The 20,488-nt window shown below is 34.8% G+C and overlaps 1 protein-coding gene across 3 annotated transcripts in view; it reads right to left on the bottom strand.

Moving 5' to 3' along the window:
- The window catches only part of ITGB6 (integrin subunit beta 6), a 221,424-nt gene that overhangs the window by 66,806 nt on the left and 134,130 nt on the right, over window positions 1-20,488 (bottom strand). For all 3 annotated transcript variants that reach the window (XR_012474287.1, XM_074215871.1, XM_074215872.1), the window contains exons 6-10: window positions 18,427-18,631; window positions 17,524-17,770; window positions 7,920-8,085; window positions 7,189-7,350; window positions 636-731 (exon numbers count right to left, since the gene is read on the bottom strand). Coding sequence is in view for 2 of the 3 variants with exons in the window: in XM_074215871.1 (XP_074071972.1) it covers window positions 636-731; window positions 7,189-7,350; window positions 7,920-8,085; window positions 17,524-17,770; window positions 18,427-18,631 (876 nt within the window). In the remaining variant the exon portion in view is untranslated. The remainder of the gene's footprint in view (window positions 1-635; window positions 732-7,188; window positions 7,351-7,919; window positions 8,086-17,523; window positions 17,771-18,426; window positions 18,632-20,488) is intronic.

Below are 20,488 nucleotides of genomic sequence, written 5' to 3'. Positions count from 1 at the left end.
GCTCAGGATCACCTAGATAGTAAAATGACTGAGACTGAATTGACTCCAGGCCCACCATGCCACCCACATTGTACTACTTAACTGCCTCTACAAGAATCTGAAATGCTTGTAAGGTAGCACTCTACACACTTCACCCTCTTCCCTACATTTTTATTTCATGTAAATTTACTAACTATAATAGCCATACTATTTTTGATTTGTGATTTTTTTTTTGCAAGGGGGGTGGGGTTTGGAGGCAGCATGTAAACTTACTGTTTGCTGAGACTTCCCACATCTTTTTGGTATTCATTTGACTTTCAGTCTCCACCCTATGCCCCCCCCCCCATCCATACTAAAAGAAAAGCTGAGGAAAATTTCAAGGGAAGATATCTCATTTTTCTTCCTTTCTGGAAGTTTTGCCTCATACTTTCTGCTAACTTGAGTTAACATAGGCCTATTCTGATGAGTGCTCCAACCCCCATCATTCTTGTTTCTCTTTTCTACAGTCTCTGCCCTATTTCATGAAGTTCTCAATGCATTTTTTGAGTTAATGATTATCTAATTGCCTTTCCATGTGTGAAACTCATAGAGTTAATGCTAGATTATGAGACATAACACCTCCATGAAGGAATTCCCCAGAGTTAAAATTTTCTTACCTCATACAAATGAACTTGTTCCTTTGTCACAGCAAAGATCAGTAAGACATTATTTTGCACCAGTTTCTCTATAAGTTGTCCAATTGTTGGATATTCCTGGAAAGAATATGAAAATTTAAGCTAAATTTGTGTAAAACTGAAGCATGGACTAGGAATAAGAGAGAAGTTTTGGTTAGATTCATTTAGAATTAAGGTTTCTCAATCTAAAGACTAACAGACTGCCTTTCTGTGGGGGTGGGGAGAGGGAAGCAAGATTAGGGGGGAAAACTGTAAAATTCAAAATGAATAAAATCTTTCTATAAAAAGAATTAAGGTTTCTCATACTATCAATCAATCAACATTTATTAAGCACCTACTGTCAGCCAGGCATCGTGTTAATCGTTATGCTTCTTCCTATAACTATGTAAATGAACCACTGTATGGTAGGTATTTACTTTTACGTGCTAAAGTTTCTTTTTAATGAACATTTGACTTCAAAAGTTTAAAATTTTGTTTTGTTTTGTTTTCTTCTTCAGTGGTATTTTCAAAGTAGGAAAACATTACTCCCTTTATTAAGTGCCTTTTGGCAGACACAGAAGAATGCTATAAGGGGGGAGGGAAGGGAGGTATGGGAAGGGACACTCACAGATGGAGGGATCTCACTGCTACAAGCCTGGAACTCTTACCACCAGTCTGGGAGGGGGTGGAATGGTGAAGATCCAGGCAGAGACTACTGGACAAGGAAATGAAATAATGCCTTCCCTGCTCCACCTTATATGACAAATTCACTGGATTATTTCATGGATTGAGAAAATTGGTCTTTCTTGATGTCATAACTTTGCTTTTTTTATGATGCTCCTTTACAAGGTCATTGAAACACATTCCAATTTTTTGTTTATTAACTAATACATTTCCAGGAGCTGGGACATGTTTTTATCTTTAAAATATTCTTGATAAGAAAAACTTTCGATATTCATGAGCAAGTCTATAAATTGTCCTTTTAGAGCCAGGCCTATTTATTCTCCAAGGTTGCAGAAACAAGGAGGTTTTTCTGGGAACCGTCTTATGATACTGTGTGAAACTGAAAATAAAGAGGAAAGGCTAATGGGAAATGAAGGGTTCAAATGGATGAATATTTAACATGAAAGTAAATTAGAATGGCTCATGTCAGTCAATCCAAATAGAAAACAAAAGAAAATATGACTCTTGCACACTGACAAGCACCAGTGATGATCACATGCTCCTTACTTTTCCTGGCTATTTCAAGGCTAAAGGTCCTAATTTAGATAAATAAAATTTTATTTTTGTCTTTCCCTGAGATACTCAGATTATTACCTAGATATAGAAATCTGGCAACATTGTAAATATTTTCATTTACTTAGGAGCATTAGGAGTAAAGGTGTTGAATGATGTAAAAACTTCATATAATTTCCCTAAATTTCTCATAATACAAGTTCATGTCATCTTTGTTTACCAGAATGTACAGCTTCCTTTTAACTTCTAAATGCTATGTCTTATTTTACTTCCTTTCCTGCATTTTCCATTACAGTCCCATTGACCTGTTGACTGTTTCCCAGCAAGCCCCTCTTGGGTGGTCCTATACTTCTCTTAACATTGCACAAGTGATTCCCTATATCTGGAATTATTCTCTTCTTCCCACTGCCTTGTGGAATCCCTAGCTTTCTCCAAAGCACAGCTCAGGGGACACCTCCTTTGTGACTTTGCCTGACCTTTTCCCTCCCCCTACCAGTTATTTGCACTCTTTTGAAATTACTTTGTAGTGCTTCCTCTCTATTTTCTATTTATTTGCTTATGTACTTGATGGATACCCCACCAGACCATAAATTTCTGGAGAGAAGGTACCACTTCATTTTTTGGTAACCTGAGTTCTTAGGACAAAGGCATACACATCTTAGATATTTAATCAACAATTGAGTTGATTGAAATGAATTATCTAGTCTTTTTGAAGCCTTCCTAGACTCCTCTAAGTCTAGTTTCTTTAACAATTGTAGCTCTCAATGGTTATCACCAAATTTAACACTTGGTTATATCCTGGCCTATGACTGTGCACATAAACATTATGTATTATGTGTGATAATGATATGATAAACACAATGTCATTTTTTGCTTCCAAACTGCATTATCAGCTTCTTGAGAGCAGGCTTACATTTTTAGCAGATTAGACAGGTATTGAAAAATGTTTGCTGAATGTTTGAGAATTTTATATGGACTAGGGCTTGTGTGCTTATGTGTGTATAAGAGAGACTCCTTTGGCAGCCTGGTGAAGTTTATTGATGACGCAAAATATTTTTAGGTGCATAAAAGAAAATACAATGGATTAAAAAGAAAGCCAATTACACTGAAATATTTATCAGAATATTTTTAAATATTTTTAAAAACAAGTACAAGGACTCTAGGTAAAGAACTTCTAGTTCTCAAAATGGCCATGAACCACTAACCAAAATTGTCTCTAAACAAATTATTTCATTCTCATAATTCAACAAAAATTTATTAGATATCATTGTATTGAGAAATGTAAAGATTCTGATAACACATGCCTTCATAGACCTTACAAATGAATATTTCTGTACCTAATATTGCCTTCCCTACTGCCTACTAACACATTCTTTTTTTTTTGATAAGTCAATGGGTTTAAGTGACTAGTCCAAGGTCACAAAGCTAGGTAATTATTAAGTATCTGAGGTAGAATTTGAACTCAAGTTCTCCTGACTCCAGGGCCGGTACTCTATCCATTGTGCCACCTAGCTGCCCCCTTCATTCTTAACAAATGAACAAAATGTTCAATTGACCATTCCTTGAAGCTATATATCTTTATATTTTCACACCCAGACTTCAAGGGGGAAAACCAAACAAACACACACACCAAAAAAAACCCCAAACCACAACTCTCTTCTATTGTTACCTCTATTTCCTTTTCCAGTTCTCAGTCTTTTCAATTTATCTTCTTATCACTTAAATTAAATTATTTTCTCTAAAGTCACCAATAATGGCTTTTTAAAAATCAATCTTTACCCTTCTAGATCCTGCAGTACTTTCCACTTTTATAACCACTACTCTCTTAATGCTCTTATGGCTTACTCTAAGACTTTGCCCTGGACCCTTCTTCTCTTATCTTCCTATATTCTCTTTCTTCATGGCTTCATTTCATACCTTTAATTTTCATAGTTATGAAAATGGCAGATATCTAGTCTGAGATTCTCTCTGGAACTATCTGATCCTTCCTCACTAATTGCCATTTGGATATTTGGCAATGGATGTCCACTAGGCTCTCAACTCAACTTGTCCACCCTTCTTACAGACTTCTTTTTTATTGTTGCTGGCACCATCATATTTCCAGTAACCCATATTCATAGTTTGACTCTACTTTCTGTCACTTCATATATCTAAGCAGTTTTCAAGTCTTGTCAGTTTTGTCTCAACATCTCTCATATACGTCCCCTTCTCACTATTCTCAAAAGGCAACATCTCTTGTTCTGACCTTCATCACCTTTCTCCTAGACTTTTATATTCACTTTCTAATTGATCTCCGTATCTTCTCTAGTTGAACCACCTCACAGCTGCTAAAGTGAGAAATACCAAAGCACAGCGACGAAATCGCTTCTCTACTCAATAAACTCTAGTGGTTCCTAATTACCTCTAGATTACAATACAAACTGCTCTGTTTGGCATTTAAAGATCTTTGTGAGCTGATTCTAGCCTACCTCTCTACCTTTCTTATTATTTATTTCTCTCTTCATAATCTCTATTTTCTTATTACTCTTTGCACAAGATATTTGACCTTCCCTTTCATTTCTGAGCAAAGTACAGACTGCATTCCTCCATTTTACTCCCTTCTCATTTTTACCTCTTAAAACCCCTAGTTTCCTTTAATTTCAGATCAAAAAGCACGTTTGACATGAGTTTTATCCCCCGCTTATTCCTTAGTTGTTAGTGCCTCCCCTCCCCCTACCAGGTACCTGGTATCTTTTCTGTATATACTTATATATGTACATGTTGTTTGCTCCAATAAGCTGTAAACTCCTTGAAGACAGGGACTGTTTCATTTGGCTATCCACAGTGTCTGTTACATAGTAGATGCTTAATAAATTCTTACTGCCAATGGGGACAGGGATCTCATTATATCTATCTATCTATCTATCTATCCATCTAAGCACACAAGTAACTATAATGGAATGAACCATAATACCATATATTTAGAGTTGAAAGAGTTATTAGAGGTATTCAAGTCCAACCCCTTCATTTTAAAGTAAGGAACTGATACCTAAAGAAGATTTATACATCATACTATTAATCTGAAGAGGGATTTGAACTCAGAACAAATACAGCATTCTATCCACCTTGTCATGTTTTGTTGCTTCTAAGTAAAATATAGCAAAAGAGATGTTGAAAGATCTTTTGGTGAGAAATTTGAAGAAGAGATCACATAATGGGGATAAGTTTAGGAGTGAAAGAGAAAGGATTATTGGAAAAGTAGTAGCAATTTGATTTAACAATAATGTTCAATGTAGGTCTTGGAATTGAAAGTTATGGAAAACTCTTGGGATAAAGGAGGGTTGGAGATATTATGTAGCAGCACAGCGTTAAATCATCATTTTCATACTGAAAATTTACCATGAGAAGGTATTTTGTTATGTACACAATTTCACTTTTCATATTTTTCAAGAGAAAATATCATTAACATTAACATTTGTATGACATGGAAAACCCTAGTTTTGCAGAATCCATTTTGACAAACATTGAATTAGGGGGGGAATTATGTACCAAAGAAATAAGGAAGAACAGAATACACAGGAGAGAGATGTGAAAGTAACCAAATGTCTTTTGTTCTCATTCTATTTCTTAATTTCAGAGGAAGGAATAAATATTGATTGATGATACAAGAATTATGTTAATCTTTGGTGATTTCTTCAACATCCATTCCACAAAATTTATTGAGTGTTTATTATAAGAGATGTGCTATGATTAGCTGGTGGTTGTTATCTTTCTCTGTTATTATTTTGGAAGTATTTGCTGCAGTATACATATATATATATATATATATATATATATATAAGCACTGAGAAAAAACATCTATGTAATAAAAAGACAATAAATCATCCCTCAGATTTCTCATTCAGTAGAATATAACTCTTTCATAGTTGGGGTTATTTTGTTTTTGCCATTCTGTTTCTGGCCCAGCACACAGTAGGTTGTTAAATTGAATTCATTGTAATTTGATTCTGTAAATTGTATGGTTAAGTGATATTTGGAGAGGAGAGGCAGGATGATAGAAAACACTTAGAAATTTGGAATATTGTTGGTCACAATAAGGAGAAAATATCTCAGAAGCACATTACTAACTAATGAAAATAACTGGTACTGGAATTCAGAAGGTCTAGGTTTTACTTCCAGCCAAACAATTAACTAACTACAGTAAGTAATGTTACTTAAATGTTCTGTCTTAGCTTTATAATCTGACAAATGGGAACAAGAGTTATACACAATATTTTGCATGACCTTTATGGCTTATTGGATACCATTTACAGTTAACACTGGGCTTAAGAATGCCTGTACCCCTCATTTCATGGCAATCCGGGACACAAGTAACATGATGTAATGGAAGAGTACTGAACTCAGAATGTGAAGAGTCAAATTCCATCCATGTCATTCATCATTGGACAAATAACACTCTTTCTGAGCTTTAATGTCCTCATTTGTGAAAAGGAGTTAATACTTATGCCACCTACTTTATGGAGTTAAGTGTATGTATGTAAAGTGTGAAGAATTAAAGTTTGTCATAAGTGTTTGCTCTCATATATATATATATATATATATATATATATATATATATACATAAAACAAAGAGAGATGATTCTTTGCTGTCTTGAATTGGTTTCAGACAGGAGATTCTCTGAAAGGTTAGGGCATTTCTGCTACCACTACAGAGTGAAGTTAAAGTGATCTCCAAGGTCCCACTATCAACCTGACCTCCTAGATCTAGAGTTGAAGTGAGCAAGGAAAAGGAGATAAGGTTCAAAGCCCCAATTACAGACTTCCATAATGGTTTTAATTATGTAATTGCAATGTCCTCCAATGATGCTGTAACCCTGAAATATCATAGCATGCAAGTGACCCTGTATTCTCAAATGTTATATCAGTAGACTACATGAAGGCTTCCAAAGAAACACTTAAAACTGATTCTATATCTGAAAATCAATCTAGGATAAGTTCAGAGAGGGTCATTGCCAACTGGTCACCATATGGGTTCAAAGGGTCTCTTGCACTTTGATGATCTGTCTCTTGCAGATTATCTACCAAAATGTGGAAGGGTTGTCTTCTGTGCCAGAATTGCCCCAACATCCCAGTACGGTGTGAATTTTTTGAGGCTAAACTCTGGTTTATTTTTATCTTTCACCTGACTACTTTGCCTTGATCAGAGTAGGTACTTAATAAATGTTTGCTAAGCAATCATAAATGTATTGAAAAAAGTCAAGTGTTTAACTGTCATTTCTGATATTTAATCATCTCTAGAATATTTAAGACTTAAATTAATAAGGAACACATAGTATGTTACCAGGACAGTTGACATGGAGTATTCATTCTTGCTGTCCAAATGGCAAACTCCATCATTGGGGATAACGATTCCGGCTAATTTACTATCCATTCCAAAATGAGAATCCGCATCACTCACAAACACAAGAAGATGGAGGGAATCATTCCGCCACCCAATTTGTTCCTATAATTAGATTGAGAAGTTCAGGGTGTGTTTGATTCAGATAGGCATCTGTTGAATGTTGATCAGCTATACTTAGAAGTGTTGAGAATTGACAAGACTTTACAGCTGCTTCATTTTTTCCATTCAGTTTTCTTCCAAGTATAAAGTCATATAACAAACACAGAATAGAGTGAAACATTTCCTTGCTCAAACATTTTCTCAGGATTCTCTTTTTAAGAGAAGATGTGGTTTGGGTTGTTCTGGTTATTTATGCAGCAGATTATTTTTTAAAATAATATTTATATTCTACCTTTCCTCTAACTCCCCCTCCAACACTATCATACCAAAAACATAAGGTCTTGCAGCATGAAAAATCATATTAAATATACTACAGAAATCATTCTCTACCATGTATCTGCATTTTAAAGAAATTGCCACCATTTTATTTGTGCTTTATGCAGTTAGCCCATTTTGTTTCCTATTTTGATTTAAAAAATCAGTAGAATTAACTTCTTTAAAGCACTCTAGCATGTGAGATTCATTTTTTTTTGTGTGAAGTCCTAGCAGCATTATCCAGCATAGCATCCTACCTTACAGACAGCAGCTTGCATAATTGCATCAAATCCCCCCTCTGGAGTGTCAATATTTGCTGAAATTTTTTGATTCTTCACAATTTCATTGAATTTTTCTGCATCACTTGTCAGAGGTAGAATGTGTTTAAATCCAAATGTAGGCAAACAAAAATGGGGAACACTGCTGCAATAGAAAATGCAAAAACATCTATAATAAAATCTAATAGAACATTAATTTTTAAGGAATAGCTTCAACAGAAATGCCTTAAGGAATGTTTAATTTTCAGAAATATGTAGTTTTGTGAATCAAGTTTGAATTTCACCATTGGTTCTATGTCACTGCTTTAATTCTTAAAGGATCTTTATGTCATTAACATTGATACTCTTTGACACAATGTTGATTCCAACTCCTTTACATTTTCTCATCTTATGCTATACTGTCCACACTTTCTTGTTTGAATCCTTTACATTGGATCAGTTTATAAAAAAGTCAACAATGAAATTATTAGAGTGAAAATTGCATCTTGCAACTCATTCACATCAATAACTTTCATTTGGTCCTTACTGTACTAGATGTTGTTAGAATAAGAAGCGGAACACTTTCCCTCCCTGGTATATAGAATTTTGCAACTTACAAAGGGAGAAAGGACAAACACAAGCTAAATTATATTGTCCCTAAATAAGATGTTAAACCTTAACCAACTCATTATAGTTCTGCAGAGATACATAGAGAAGAATTCAGTGGAAATAACTAGAGCTAACAAGAGTTAATATGATGTCTTCATGGAGGAGGTATATTTTGTGTCTCTGGCCTGGCTACACGAAAGACAATGGCATTCTGGAAAAGGAATGGTATTGCTGAATATTGAAAGAGGAAGGGACATGTTTTATTAGGGGAGAAATAACTAATAGATTTACTGAGCTAAAATCAAAGGAAAGGCATAGAGCACAGAGTAGGGGATAGAAATAGTGAGGTGTAGTAGAGAGGGACTAGTGTTTGAGTCTTGGCTGGCAGATTCACTAGACATGTGACCCTGGCCAATCCATTTAATTTCTTTATGCCTCTCTGTCCTCACTATAAAATGAAGATAATAATACTATGTAGATCTAAAAGGGCTATTGAAATGCAAGCTGTTTTCTTCTGAGAACAATTAGGTAATGGAAAAGGGAACAAGGTTTAGGTAATGGAAAATGGAGCAGTGTGAAAAGAGTAAATTTGGTTTAACAAGGAACTCTAAGCTTCTGAGAAGAAAAGGAAAGTGAGTTAAATACTCATGAAGATTGTTGAAATAGATGACAGCTGACTAGGAGGAGAATTCAAGATGGTAAAGGCTGGAGGCAATGAAGTCAGCAAGGAGTTCATTATAATATTTAGGGTGAAAAGTATTCCTGAATACTTTTCTTGGATGTAAACACAGAGCAGAATAAGAGTACAAATAGGCTAGTGTGTGAGTGATTGCCTCAAATGTTTCTTGTATCAATCTCAGAATTTTATTCTTTTATTCATTTATTCATTTATTTGTTCATCCAACCATCTCTGCCCTCAAGGAGTTTCTATATATGTAAAAGGAGCAGGCATGAATGTATATAAGAAAAAGACATGCAAAGTAATTATTGAGTAGATTTGTTTAGTTGTTTTCAGTCCTATTCAACTCTTCATGACCCCATTTAAGGTTTCCTTGGCAAAGATACTGGAGTGTTTTGCCATTTTCTTCTCCATTTTGCAGATGAGGAAACTGAGGCAAACAGAGTCAAGTGAGTGATTTGCCTAGGAGTCACAGACACTAACCAGTGTCTGAGAGCCAAAGTCAAACCTTGGATCTTCCTTTTCTCCAAGTCCAACACTCTCTACTAAGACACATCTCTTTTATAGGACTTGGTAAATCTTAATGGAGGATTCATGTCTTGGAAGGTTTCCTATGGTTTCCTGAATATCTAGAGGATTCCAAAATAGTATTTGGATTAGACATCTATTGTTTGTCATTCTTTTTTTTTTTTTGCTGCCTTCTCTTTTCAGTCTTAAAATGTCTTAAACTTTTTCTTCTATGTCATTTTTTAAAACTATCTTCAATAATATACTGGTCTTTCTATTTTTATCATGAATCTTTCATTAATTTTTTGCTATCTGCAACTAGATTTTTTTTCCAACCACTTTTCTTTTGCAGTGGTAAATGTTGCATAGTTAAATGGTTTTTCTGGATGAATATTGGGGATAAGAATTCAAGTTTTGGAAATTTTTCCAAATATAATAATAATTCCAAATAATAACAGTCTGTTCTCTTCCAACATAATTCTAGGCCCAACTCATTGTCCACTTGCAATATCTGCCCAAGATGTACTTATGCATTGGGCTGATTATCCAATTGCATGTCACAATTTAGGAAATTTATATTTCACATTATTTTTTCAACGTATATTGTCAAATTTGTCTCTTTTGAGCAATTATGATTTCATTAGTAGTCTTTGGTACAGTTAGTACAATGCCATTTATGAATAGCAACATTTCTTGTTACTATTTGCTACTGTGGACTCTCTTTAGAGCATTCATCATTACAATGGAAAATACCTTAGACAAGCAAATGTCTTCCTAATTTGTAGCCTGGTTGTTAAAATAATAACTCACACTTATAGTGTACTTTACAATTCGTGAAGTACTTTACAACATTATCTCATTTGATAGTTTCTATGAGGCAAAGGAAGGTTAAATGGCTTGCTGAGGTTTATATCATCAATAAGTGACTGATAAGATTCAAATCTAGAACTTCCTGACTCTATGTCCTTTTCCCTAGATTACTTCTTCATATTGTCTTTCTTAATATGCAATCGATCATATAGTTGCAAATGAAATAGATGCTACCTTGTTTGAAGAGAGCCCCTACAGCTGTATTTTGTTCTTCTGTGCCAACACACTGCAAGACTTCAGTGGATCCATAATCATGTTGGCATGAGTCCTTCCTCTACCACTGTGGAATACAACTTACTCATGCCTAATTCTTATCCATATCTTTCAGTAAATCCTACATAGAGGTTCACAGACTCTAAGAGTCAGAAAAACCCAAAGGTCATCTAGTATAATCCTGGTGAAGTATCCTTTCTCCCTTATCTCCAGTAAATGGTTCTTCCAGTCTTTTGCCTGAAGAACTCCAGTGAGGAAAAAACCCACTCTCTTCCAAGGTAAGGTTTTCCTTATCTCAAGCCTAGAGCTACCTCTTTGCAACTTAAGTCCATCATTCCTAGTACTGCTAGTAGAGATCAAGTAGAACACTACTCAACTATTTCCCATAAGATAGTCATTCAAGTACTTATAGACTGCTATCATGTCTGTCATTCTCTTTTCTAGGTTAATCATAAATAATTTCTCCAAACAATCTGGAGGATACATTCTCAATCACTAAATTCCTGCACGGAGATAGCTAACTGAAACTCAAAAGATGACTTTTAAGTCACCCCAACATCATGAAAGTTTTGAACAGCTTACCTATAATTAGAGGTAAGCACCTCTGTTCAAGAAACATCCTTTAGAATTCCTATAAACACTTGATTCTATAAACACTCTACATAACCCTGCAATTGAAGAAAAGCTTTGTGGAAACCTCCCTCCCCCATAGAAAATTCCCCAACCACAGTAAAACAAATATATTCATGCATTTGCAAACTTCTATTAAAAATGTTCCTATATAAGGTAGAAAGTTTCACCAACATCATGTAGGTCTAGATTACATATCAAGAAACCATTCCATAAACTAGTTCAGGAACAATTAAAAAAGCTGTAAATCTATTTTAAAGCAAAGATGCAAAAACAAGGAAATGAGATAGAATCTTATCTCCCCGGCAATTAAAACACCAGAAAGTCCAAATTAGAGGTTTAAAAATAAATGGAAATAAGATTTAGAAGCTCAGAAAAGAGAATAAAATGATAGAAATACAATTAGACTGACTACCTTCATTCACATACTTGGTATCATATAATGATGAGGAACATTCTCCAGGAAATTTGCCCTTACCTCCCGAGGGAATTGAATTGGCACATATCAGAGAGTCAAAGTTATATCTTGTTTTACTAGTACAAGTCATATCTCGAATACATATCCTTGCATAGATCGCTGAATATGGGCAATCAAGGACACATAAATATTTGTGTTTGCTGCTGTTAAGAGGATCAGATGTCAAAGGTAGGAGGTAATAACCATGTTGCTCCCTTTGGAGTACATGGAATACAAGTTGTTTGTACCCATCACCTACTTGCTACATATGAACTATCTTCTCACTAACCTAAAAGCAATTTCCTAAAATATATTGCCCAGAACCAAATATAATATCCCATCTGCAATCTATCTAGAGCACTAGCAATTACCATTGTCCCCTCTCAGTTCCACCTAATGCAGTATTAGCTCTTTGAGGCTCCATGTCACATAGATGCATCATTTGAATCTTGCAGTTCAGTAAAATCTCAAGGATCCTCATGAAGACATTCTCATCTTATCCTGGTGAAGCTGAGTTTTTGAACCCAAGTGTAGAACCTTACATTTATTCACATTAAATTGTATTTTCCTGTCTCTGAAGTTTTCTTCCTCTTCTATACCATGCTGCTTAGGTTCAAGTTCCATTTCTAACTCATACAGGTTGTGTTACAAGTCTCAGTTTCTTAGAACTTAAGGAATCACTTTAATAGTGTAAATTGCTGAGTACACCTATATGCACTGAGTGATAAATGGCATTTCCTCATAGAGTACTCCTTACATCAATGGGATCAAAAATCTAGTCCAAAATAAAATTATTTTTCTCAAAAAGTCATTGCTTATCTTGTTTGACTTGGGTCATCACCCCAACCTGTCTCCACACTTTTGAACCTGGACTCTGTCATCTAATGTGTCAGTTGTCTCTAGCTCCCCTTGCCCCTGAACCCCCATCACCGACTTCATGTTAATTGAAAATCTGACAAACATGTCATCTCTTGTCTTTAACCAAATTACTGATAAATAAATCAATCAATAAGTAAACATATACTAAATGTCTACATGTCAGTTGAGACAGCTAGATGGGGTAGTGGGATAGAGTGCCAGTCCTGGAGTCAGGACTTAATTACTTGAACTCAAATTTGGCCTTAGACACTTACTAGCTGTGTGATTCAGGGAAAATCATGTAATCTATTTGCCTCAATTTGCTTATCTATAAAATGAGCTGGAGACCATCCTAGGATCTTTGCCAAGAAAACCTCAAATGTCATGAATAGGCTGAGCTAATATGATAAAAATGATGATTCTACCTAAATTAAACTACTTATTTAAACTACTTACAAATTAAACTTCTAAAAAATTACTTTAATGAGCTAGAAAAAAATTGTAAGTGAATTCGTAAGGAGAAATAAAAAGTCAAGAATATCTAGGGATTTAATGAAAAAAAGGTCAAAAGAAGGTGGCTTAGCCCTACCAGATCTAAAATTATATTATAAAGCATCAGTCATCAAAACTGTCTGGTATTGGCTAAGAAATAGTGGTGGATCAGTGGAATAGACTATGTGCAAAAGAGATATCAGGAAATGATTATAGAAAGCAGCTCTTTGATGAACCCAAAGAGTCCAGCTATTGGGATAAAAATTCTCTCTTCCATAAAATTGTTGGGAAAATTAGAAGTTAGTATGGCAGAAACTTGGATTAAACCAACATCCCACATCCTATACCAAGATAAAATCAAAATGGTTACAGGATTTAGACATAAAAGACAATATTATAAGGAAACTAGGAGATCAAGGAATAGTTTGCCTGTCAGATTTATGGAAAGGGTAACAGTTTATGTCCAAGGAAGAGATGGAGAACATCATTAAAAAGTAACTAGATAATTTTGATTACATTAAATTAAAGTTTTTGCACACACAAAACCACTGTAACCAAGATCAAAAGAAATGTAGTAAACTGGGAAACAATTTTTACAACTAATATTTCTGACAAAGGACTCATTTCTAAAATATATAGGTAACTGAGTCAAACTTATAAAAAAAACAAGCCATTCTCCAATTGACAAATGATCAAAGGATATGCAGAGGCAATTTACAGATGAGGAAATCAAAGCAATCCATAGTCATATGAAAAAAGCTCTCTAATCATAACTGATTAGAGAAATTCAAATTCAAGTATCTCTGAGGTACCGCCTCATACCTCTCAGGCTGGCCAATATGACCAGAAAGGATAATGATCAATGTTGAAAGGAAAGTAGGAAATCTGGGACACTAATACATTGTTGGTGGAGCTGCAAACTCATTCAACCTTTCTGGAGAGCAATTTGGAATTATGTCCAAAGGGCAATAAAAATGTGCATATTCTTTGATCCAGCAATATCAATACTGGGTCTATAATCTGAAAAGATTATGAAAAAGGGTAAAAAATTAACTTGTACAAAAATATTCATAGCAGCCCTGTTTGTGGTAGCAAAGAACTAGAAATTGAGTGAATGTCCATCAATCAGGGAATGGCTGAACAAATTGTGGTATATGTATGATATGGAACACTATTGTTCTATCAGCAACCAGGAAGGATGGGAATTCAGAGAGGCATGGAAGGATTTACATGAACCGATGTTGAGCAAACAGAACCAGAAGAACATTGCACACCATAACAGCAACATGGGGTTGATGATCAGTCTTAATGGACTTGTTCATTCCATCAGTACAACAATCAGAGACAATTTTAGGGTATCTGTGATGGAGAATACCATCTGTATCCAAAGAAAGAATGGTGGAGTTTAAACAAAGACCAAGGACTATTACCTTCATTTTTTTAAAGTTATCTTATTATGTAATTTTGCTCTTATATTTTATTTTTTTCCTTAAGGATATGATTTCTCTCTCAACACATTCAGTTTTGATCAATGTATAGCATGGAAACAATGTGAAGATTATATCAGACTGCCTTCTGTGGGGGGAGGTAGAGAAGAGGGGTTGGAGGGAAAATGTAAAATTCAAAAAAAAAAGAAAAAAACCTCAAATGGCATCACAAAAAGTCAAACACAATTTAAAATGATTGAAACATTTTAAGTTGAATTGGCCTGCTTTCAGAGGTAGAACTACAGATTTTGAGATAGCTAGCTAGGTGATGTAGTGGATAGAACACTGACCCTGGAACCAGAAGAATCTGTCTTCAAATCCATTCTTAGACACTTACTAGCTATGTCACTAAACCCCGTTTGCCTCAATTTCCTCATCTGTAAAGTTAGCCAGAGAAGAAAATGCAAACCATTCTTGTATCTTTGCCAAGAAAACCCAAATGGTGTTACAAAGAGTAAGACATATTGAACAACAACAAAAACATTTGAATGAATGGCAAAGGACCAGAGACAAGTCCAGAGACAAGTCCAGAGACTAGAGACTTCTTTTCAAATTGTCATCAAGTCACTAATTACTTCTTTTTAGATCTAGTCATTCACATATTTATAAATTCACCTTATGCTATCTTTTACTATCATCTAGCTCATACCTTGCTCACCAATGTGACCTGCCTGTGTTTGTGCAACACTAACAAGGTCTTCTAGACCCAGGGTTGTCTTCTTTCCAAGATGCACAACAGATTGAAATTTCTATAAAAGTGCCTATCTTCAAAGGGTTTTAAATAGCATAGATGAGGAAAACCTTTGACACAAGTACCTGCAGAGAAAACAAGAATTAACTAAACATATAGGAGAGTTATAACCAATTTGCTAAAAACATTTTGAGAGATATTTGGGAGAATGAGGGAAAGCTTCATTGTGGAGTCAACACCCAATAAGATGTGAAGGGATGGAGAAAAATTCAACAGTCAGACATAGGGGGGGAAAGGGATGATAGGATTAAGACCTAAAGCTTGAAAGGTCCAGGATTAGAGTGTCAGAGATTTCATGGAGCTATCTGATCCTTAGAGAATGCATTTCTGAACTAGGAAAACTAGCTGCTACTAAGGCATTGGGGAAGAAGTTTTTTGCTTCAGTTAATATTCTATTTTAAGTTGAGAAAATGTATTCTTTTAATCTCTAATCAGTCAAGTTATTTTTATTTAATTTTTATGGTTCATGAGTATGCATTATTCATTGAAGATACTTTGCTAGTGGATATATTAAAACAATTGAGCTTATTAGTTTAATTGTGTTCTCTAGCAAAGCATCATGCCCATTATAATGAACTTCATGGCACTACTATTTACCTACCATTTTCCAGCTTGAATTCATCCAAATGTATTCCCTTGGGGGCAGAAGTAATTCATCAGATCCTAGCTAGGACTGCCCATGGTAGTTTTGGCAGGAAAGGAAAATATACCTGAAAACTAAAAGTTATTTTGACTCATGCTATTATCTGTACTAGAAGTTTAATAAGTAGGTTTTTTTTCCCTAAATAATTAGAAGTATGGAAGTTCACACACAAAATTTCCTTTTCTTTATAGTGAGTGAGAAATTGGTATACTCCTTGAAATTTGTTTTCAACTACTCCTGAGGCTATGCCAGTCATTCACCCAGCAGCCAAGCTGTCTTATGCAAGACCTCAAAAACTTTATTTGGCCAGCTTCCAGATGAAAAACAACTTACAGTTTTGAAAATACTGTTTTAAACTTGTTTTTCCTTTTTTGCTCCTTGGTGATGCTATTTGTCTGAGAATCAAAGAACACCAAAGGGACATGGAGAAATGCATGTTGGACATTCATTGGCTTTAGCATGAAATTATAGATGACTTGTGGGTAGGAGTAACAGAAAAGACATTTTTGTGGACAAATATGACTGGAGAAGAAGATGGGGCAGTTATGTCAGGAGAATGAGAGACAAGAGAAGGATTGAGAGATTAAAAGAATCAAAGGAGAGCCTCCAGCATGTTAGATGAATGATGTCACAGATCTATTAAAGTGTCAAAGTACAAGTTTCTCTTTCAGATATGTCGGTAACTTTGATGCATAAAATATATATGTCAAATGTTAATTTGAGCTGGGAAATAGTTTTATAAATATTAAGTTCTTTTGTGCACTTCAAGGGTATTAACAATTTCAAATGGATAGTTTCAGTTACATTAAATTAACAAGTGCATTTTACTTTTCACAAACACTCTCTTGATAGAGGTGTGCTCATGCCATGTTTTAAATTGATGATTAAATTATGATATAACAACTGACAGGAATCCATTTCCTACTAAAAGTTGCTGGTAGAAGATAAATAAGAGAATTCCACATTTACCCAAATGAGTCACATTAAGTTGAAAAAATTTTTGGCAATAGTGAGAATGACTGAGCAAGATAATGAATGTGTGTGGGTTATTACTCAAGTGAGTGGTGGTCATTGTGGAAAAGGGCATCTCTAGAATTCATCAAAATCCAGTGAAACCTGTAGTGAAGAGCCAGGATACCCCCTGTCTCCAGAAAATGTAGACAGGTTTACCACATTAAAATGTGCAGAAAGGAACCTTTCAAATTATTCAATTTCTGAGCTTCCCAGCTTCATGTGGCAAGCAAAATATCACATTTCTATCAAGCAAGAGAATGCCAAGTAAACCTTCCAAGTAGTAGATGGTTGTCAGAGACCCAGAAAGTAACTGCCAGCAGGAACTTAGAAGGGTAACTCTTTCCATGGAAAATCAGTAGAAACAATACAAATATGTGAGAGCTTTCACTCTTACCTGCAGGGGTTGGCTATTTCTTCAGGTGTTGTCTTTATAAAAGGAGAAACTGGTTTTTCTACAAAGGAGCCAAAGCCCAGCTTGAAGTTGCTTGTTAATTTAGACATCTCTTTGGATAGTGTAGAACCCAACTCCTTTATCGTATTAAGGTCATCTTCCATGGAAGCTGAGAGATCCATGAGGTAATACAAATCTACTGGATAATCCTCAGTCTGGCGAACATGGACTTGTAATGTTTTCTCATTACCTTATAAAACCACAACAGGGAAAAAATGAACACATTAAGCTTTGTATCAGACCAGAAACTGGACCAGTGTGTTAAGCTACTTCAGAGAGATGTTTCTAAAGGAATGTCTGGTACAAACAGTGACAGGATACATTTCATAAGCTGATATTCTCTTGCAAACTCTTAGCACTTATTTATAGAGCTCCTAAAGGACATGTAAGGAAGGATATTTTATTTCATCTTGGGGAAACCAGCATCCATTTAGATTCAAGATAATCTAATTTCTGTAGTTTCAAAGTGGTAAAGCAAATCAAGTAGTAGACTGCAGGTGCATTCATATTGTCAAAGAAATGTGAAACATACCTCAAAGACATATGAGTGTGTGTGTGTGTGTGTGTGTGTGTTTTAATGGGCAAGGGCATAGTTGCTATTTAATGATTTTTAAAAAAAAATTCTATGCTAAGAGTATAAGTAACCCACATAACTAAAGATATCACTATTGGCTACTCTTCATTTATACAAAAAAGGAATCATTTGTGATTCATAATCAGTGTTATACAATACTAAACACATGTAGTCTGTTCTGTATAGGTGCCATTGGAAACTTTAGAGTACAAAGGAATGAGAAAAGAAATTATGAGAGTACAACACCATATTAATAAAATGCTATAACATACCTGGTCGCAATTTTAGAACTAAGCTTTGGGGTGAAATTTGTATAATATCCGAACTATTTTTCTGACTTCCTATACTCAGCGACTTGTTTCTAAGAATTTCTATTGTCGAAGAAGGATTTTCAATGGCATGTAGCAAACATCCTTTAGCCAAAAGATTCTCCGGGGTGTCACACCTTTCACCAATTCCAGATGGATGGGTAAAGTCCTAGAAAAAACAAAATAATTAAAGAAAAGAAAGGTAAGACTGATGAAAGTGAGCACAATCCTTATTTACAGAATAATGGGACATGATTTGTGCAGTATATGATATTCTTCTTTCCCTCTCCATTTAGGGATCAAAATATTCTCATATCTATTATTTTTTGTTATATTTCCAAAGTAATTAAAATTAGAAGGCTAGCAGAATTCTTGATAAAATAAGAAAACTTTACTTTTTTTATTTCAGCATTGTGCCTTCACATATCAGTTTTTTATTGACTTCTCAAGCATCTTTTCAGTAGTTACTGATTCTTCTGTAGGTTTAAACTGTTTATTGACATGGAAACATATATCTCAGATACAATTAAATCACACATTTCTTATAAACTGTACAGAATTGGGAGTTGTGTCTTCTCGGCATATAACTTCCAGAACTGATACAGTAGCAAGGATGATTTATGTTGGAGGTATTAAAACATTATATTATTATTTTATTGCACCATTGACTTCTCTCTTGGACTTTAAACCCTAGGTCTTTATTTATTTATTAGGTTTTTGTAAGGCAAATAGGGTTAAGTGGCTTGCCCAAGGCCACACAGCTAGGTAATTAGTAAGTGTCTGAGACCGGATTTGAACTCAGGTACTCCTGACTTCGGGGCCAGTGCTTTATCCACTGCACCACCTAGCTGCCCAACCCTAGGTCTTTAAATGTTGCCTATTTAGTATTTTTCAGACCTTTCCCCAAGGTTAAAGATGGGAAACATGGGAAAAATGCACAAAAGAATATAAGGCAACCCCCAAAGTGGTTAGCTGTTATTGAAATCCCTTGCTCTTGATGCAGAAGCTGGTGATCTGGGTATATTGTATTACAGAATAGAATTCATTTTATGCCATATTAGCAAAGTGCCAAATGTAGCCAATTAGTTGCTGTACTTGCAAGTTATGAAGTGCTAGTGAATTGGGAGGAAGGGTTAGTATCCATTCATAGTCTATAAAGAAGGCAGCTTATTGGATTCATAGACTATCCACATAGGAGTTGTGGATATTTGTAGGTGTCAGGTGGACATTTGTAGATTTAAAAATCACTAATTCTTTGGTACTAAGCATCACCTGTCAGTAAAACTTCTGGTTTGTTATCGTAGCCACTAAAACAGAGTTTTAAAAATAATGTTTTAAAAGTTAGCTTTTTTTAAAAAAAAGTGAGCTTTATAGTCTAATGTTGCAGGATAAATACTGCCAGGATGAGCTATCTTCAATCAAATTCCAACTTTAAAATTTTGTATCTATCTATCTGCTTATGTTAGAATGATGTATAGATTTAACCTTTAAGTGATATATACTCCTTTGTATTTTTGTTGTTGAGTTGTTTCAGTTGTGTCTGATTCCGTGACCCCATTTGGTATTTTCTTGGCAAAGATACCAACTGGTTTAACATTCCTTCTCTAGTTCATTTCACAGATGAGAAAAATGAGACAAATATGATTAAGTGACTTGCCCAGAATCACATAACTAATAAAGTGTTTGAAGTCAGATTTGAACTCAGGAAACTAAGTCTTCCTAGCTCTATTCCTCTATATATGTTGCCTAACCTGACAAAGTATAGCCTCTCTGGTGACAGATGAAGACAAGGAACTGCCATTTTTTTCTTTTTATTTCCAGTGTCTAGCATATAATAAATGCATATTTTCACATATATACTCATATATTCGTGCACATGTATGTACATATATACTCACATACATACACATGCATATATACATGTATACATATTTGCATGCATGTTTATAGGAATACAAGGATTTGAATGTTATAATTATAAATAAATAAAAATCTATATCAAATATATTTTTCCCAAATATCAAAA

Source organism: Macrotis lagotis, chromosome 1, assembly GCF_037893015.1.
Source record: "Macrotis lagotis isolate mMagLag1 chromosome 1, bilby.v1.9.chrom.fasta, whole genome shotgun sequence".
NCBI lineage: Eukaryota > Metazoa > Chordata > Mammalia > Peramelemorphia > Peramelidae > Macrotis > Macrotis lagotis.
This window is presented reverse-complemented; position numbering and strand designations above follow the sequence as displayed.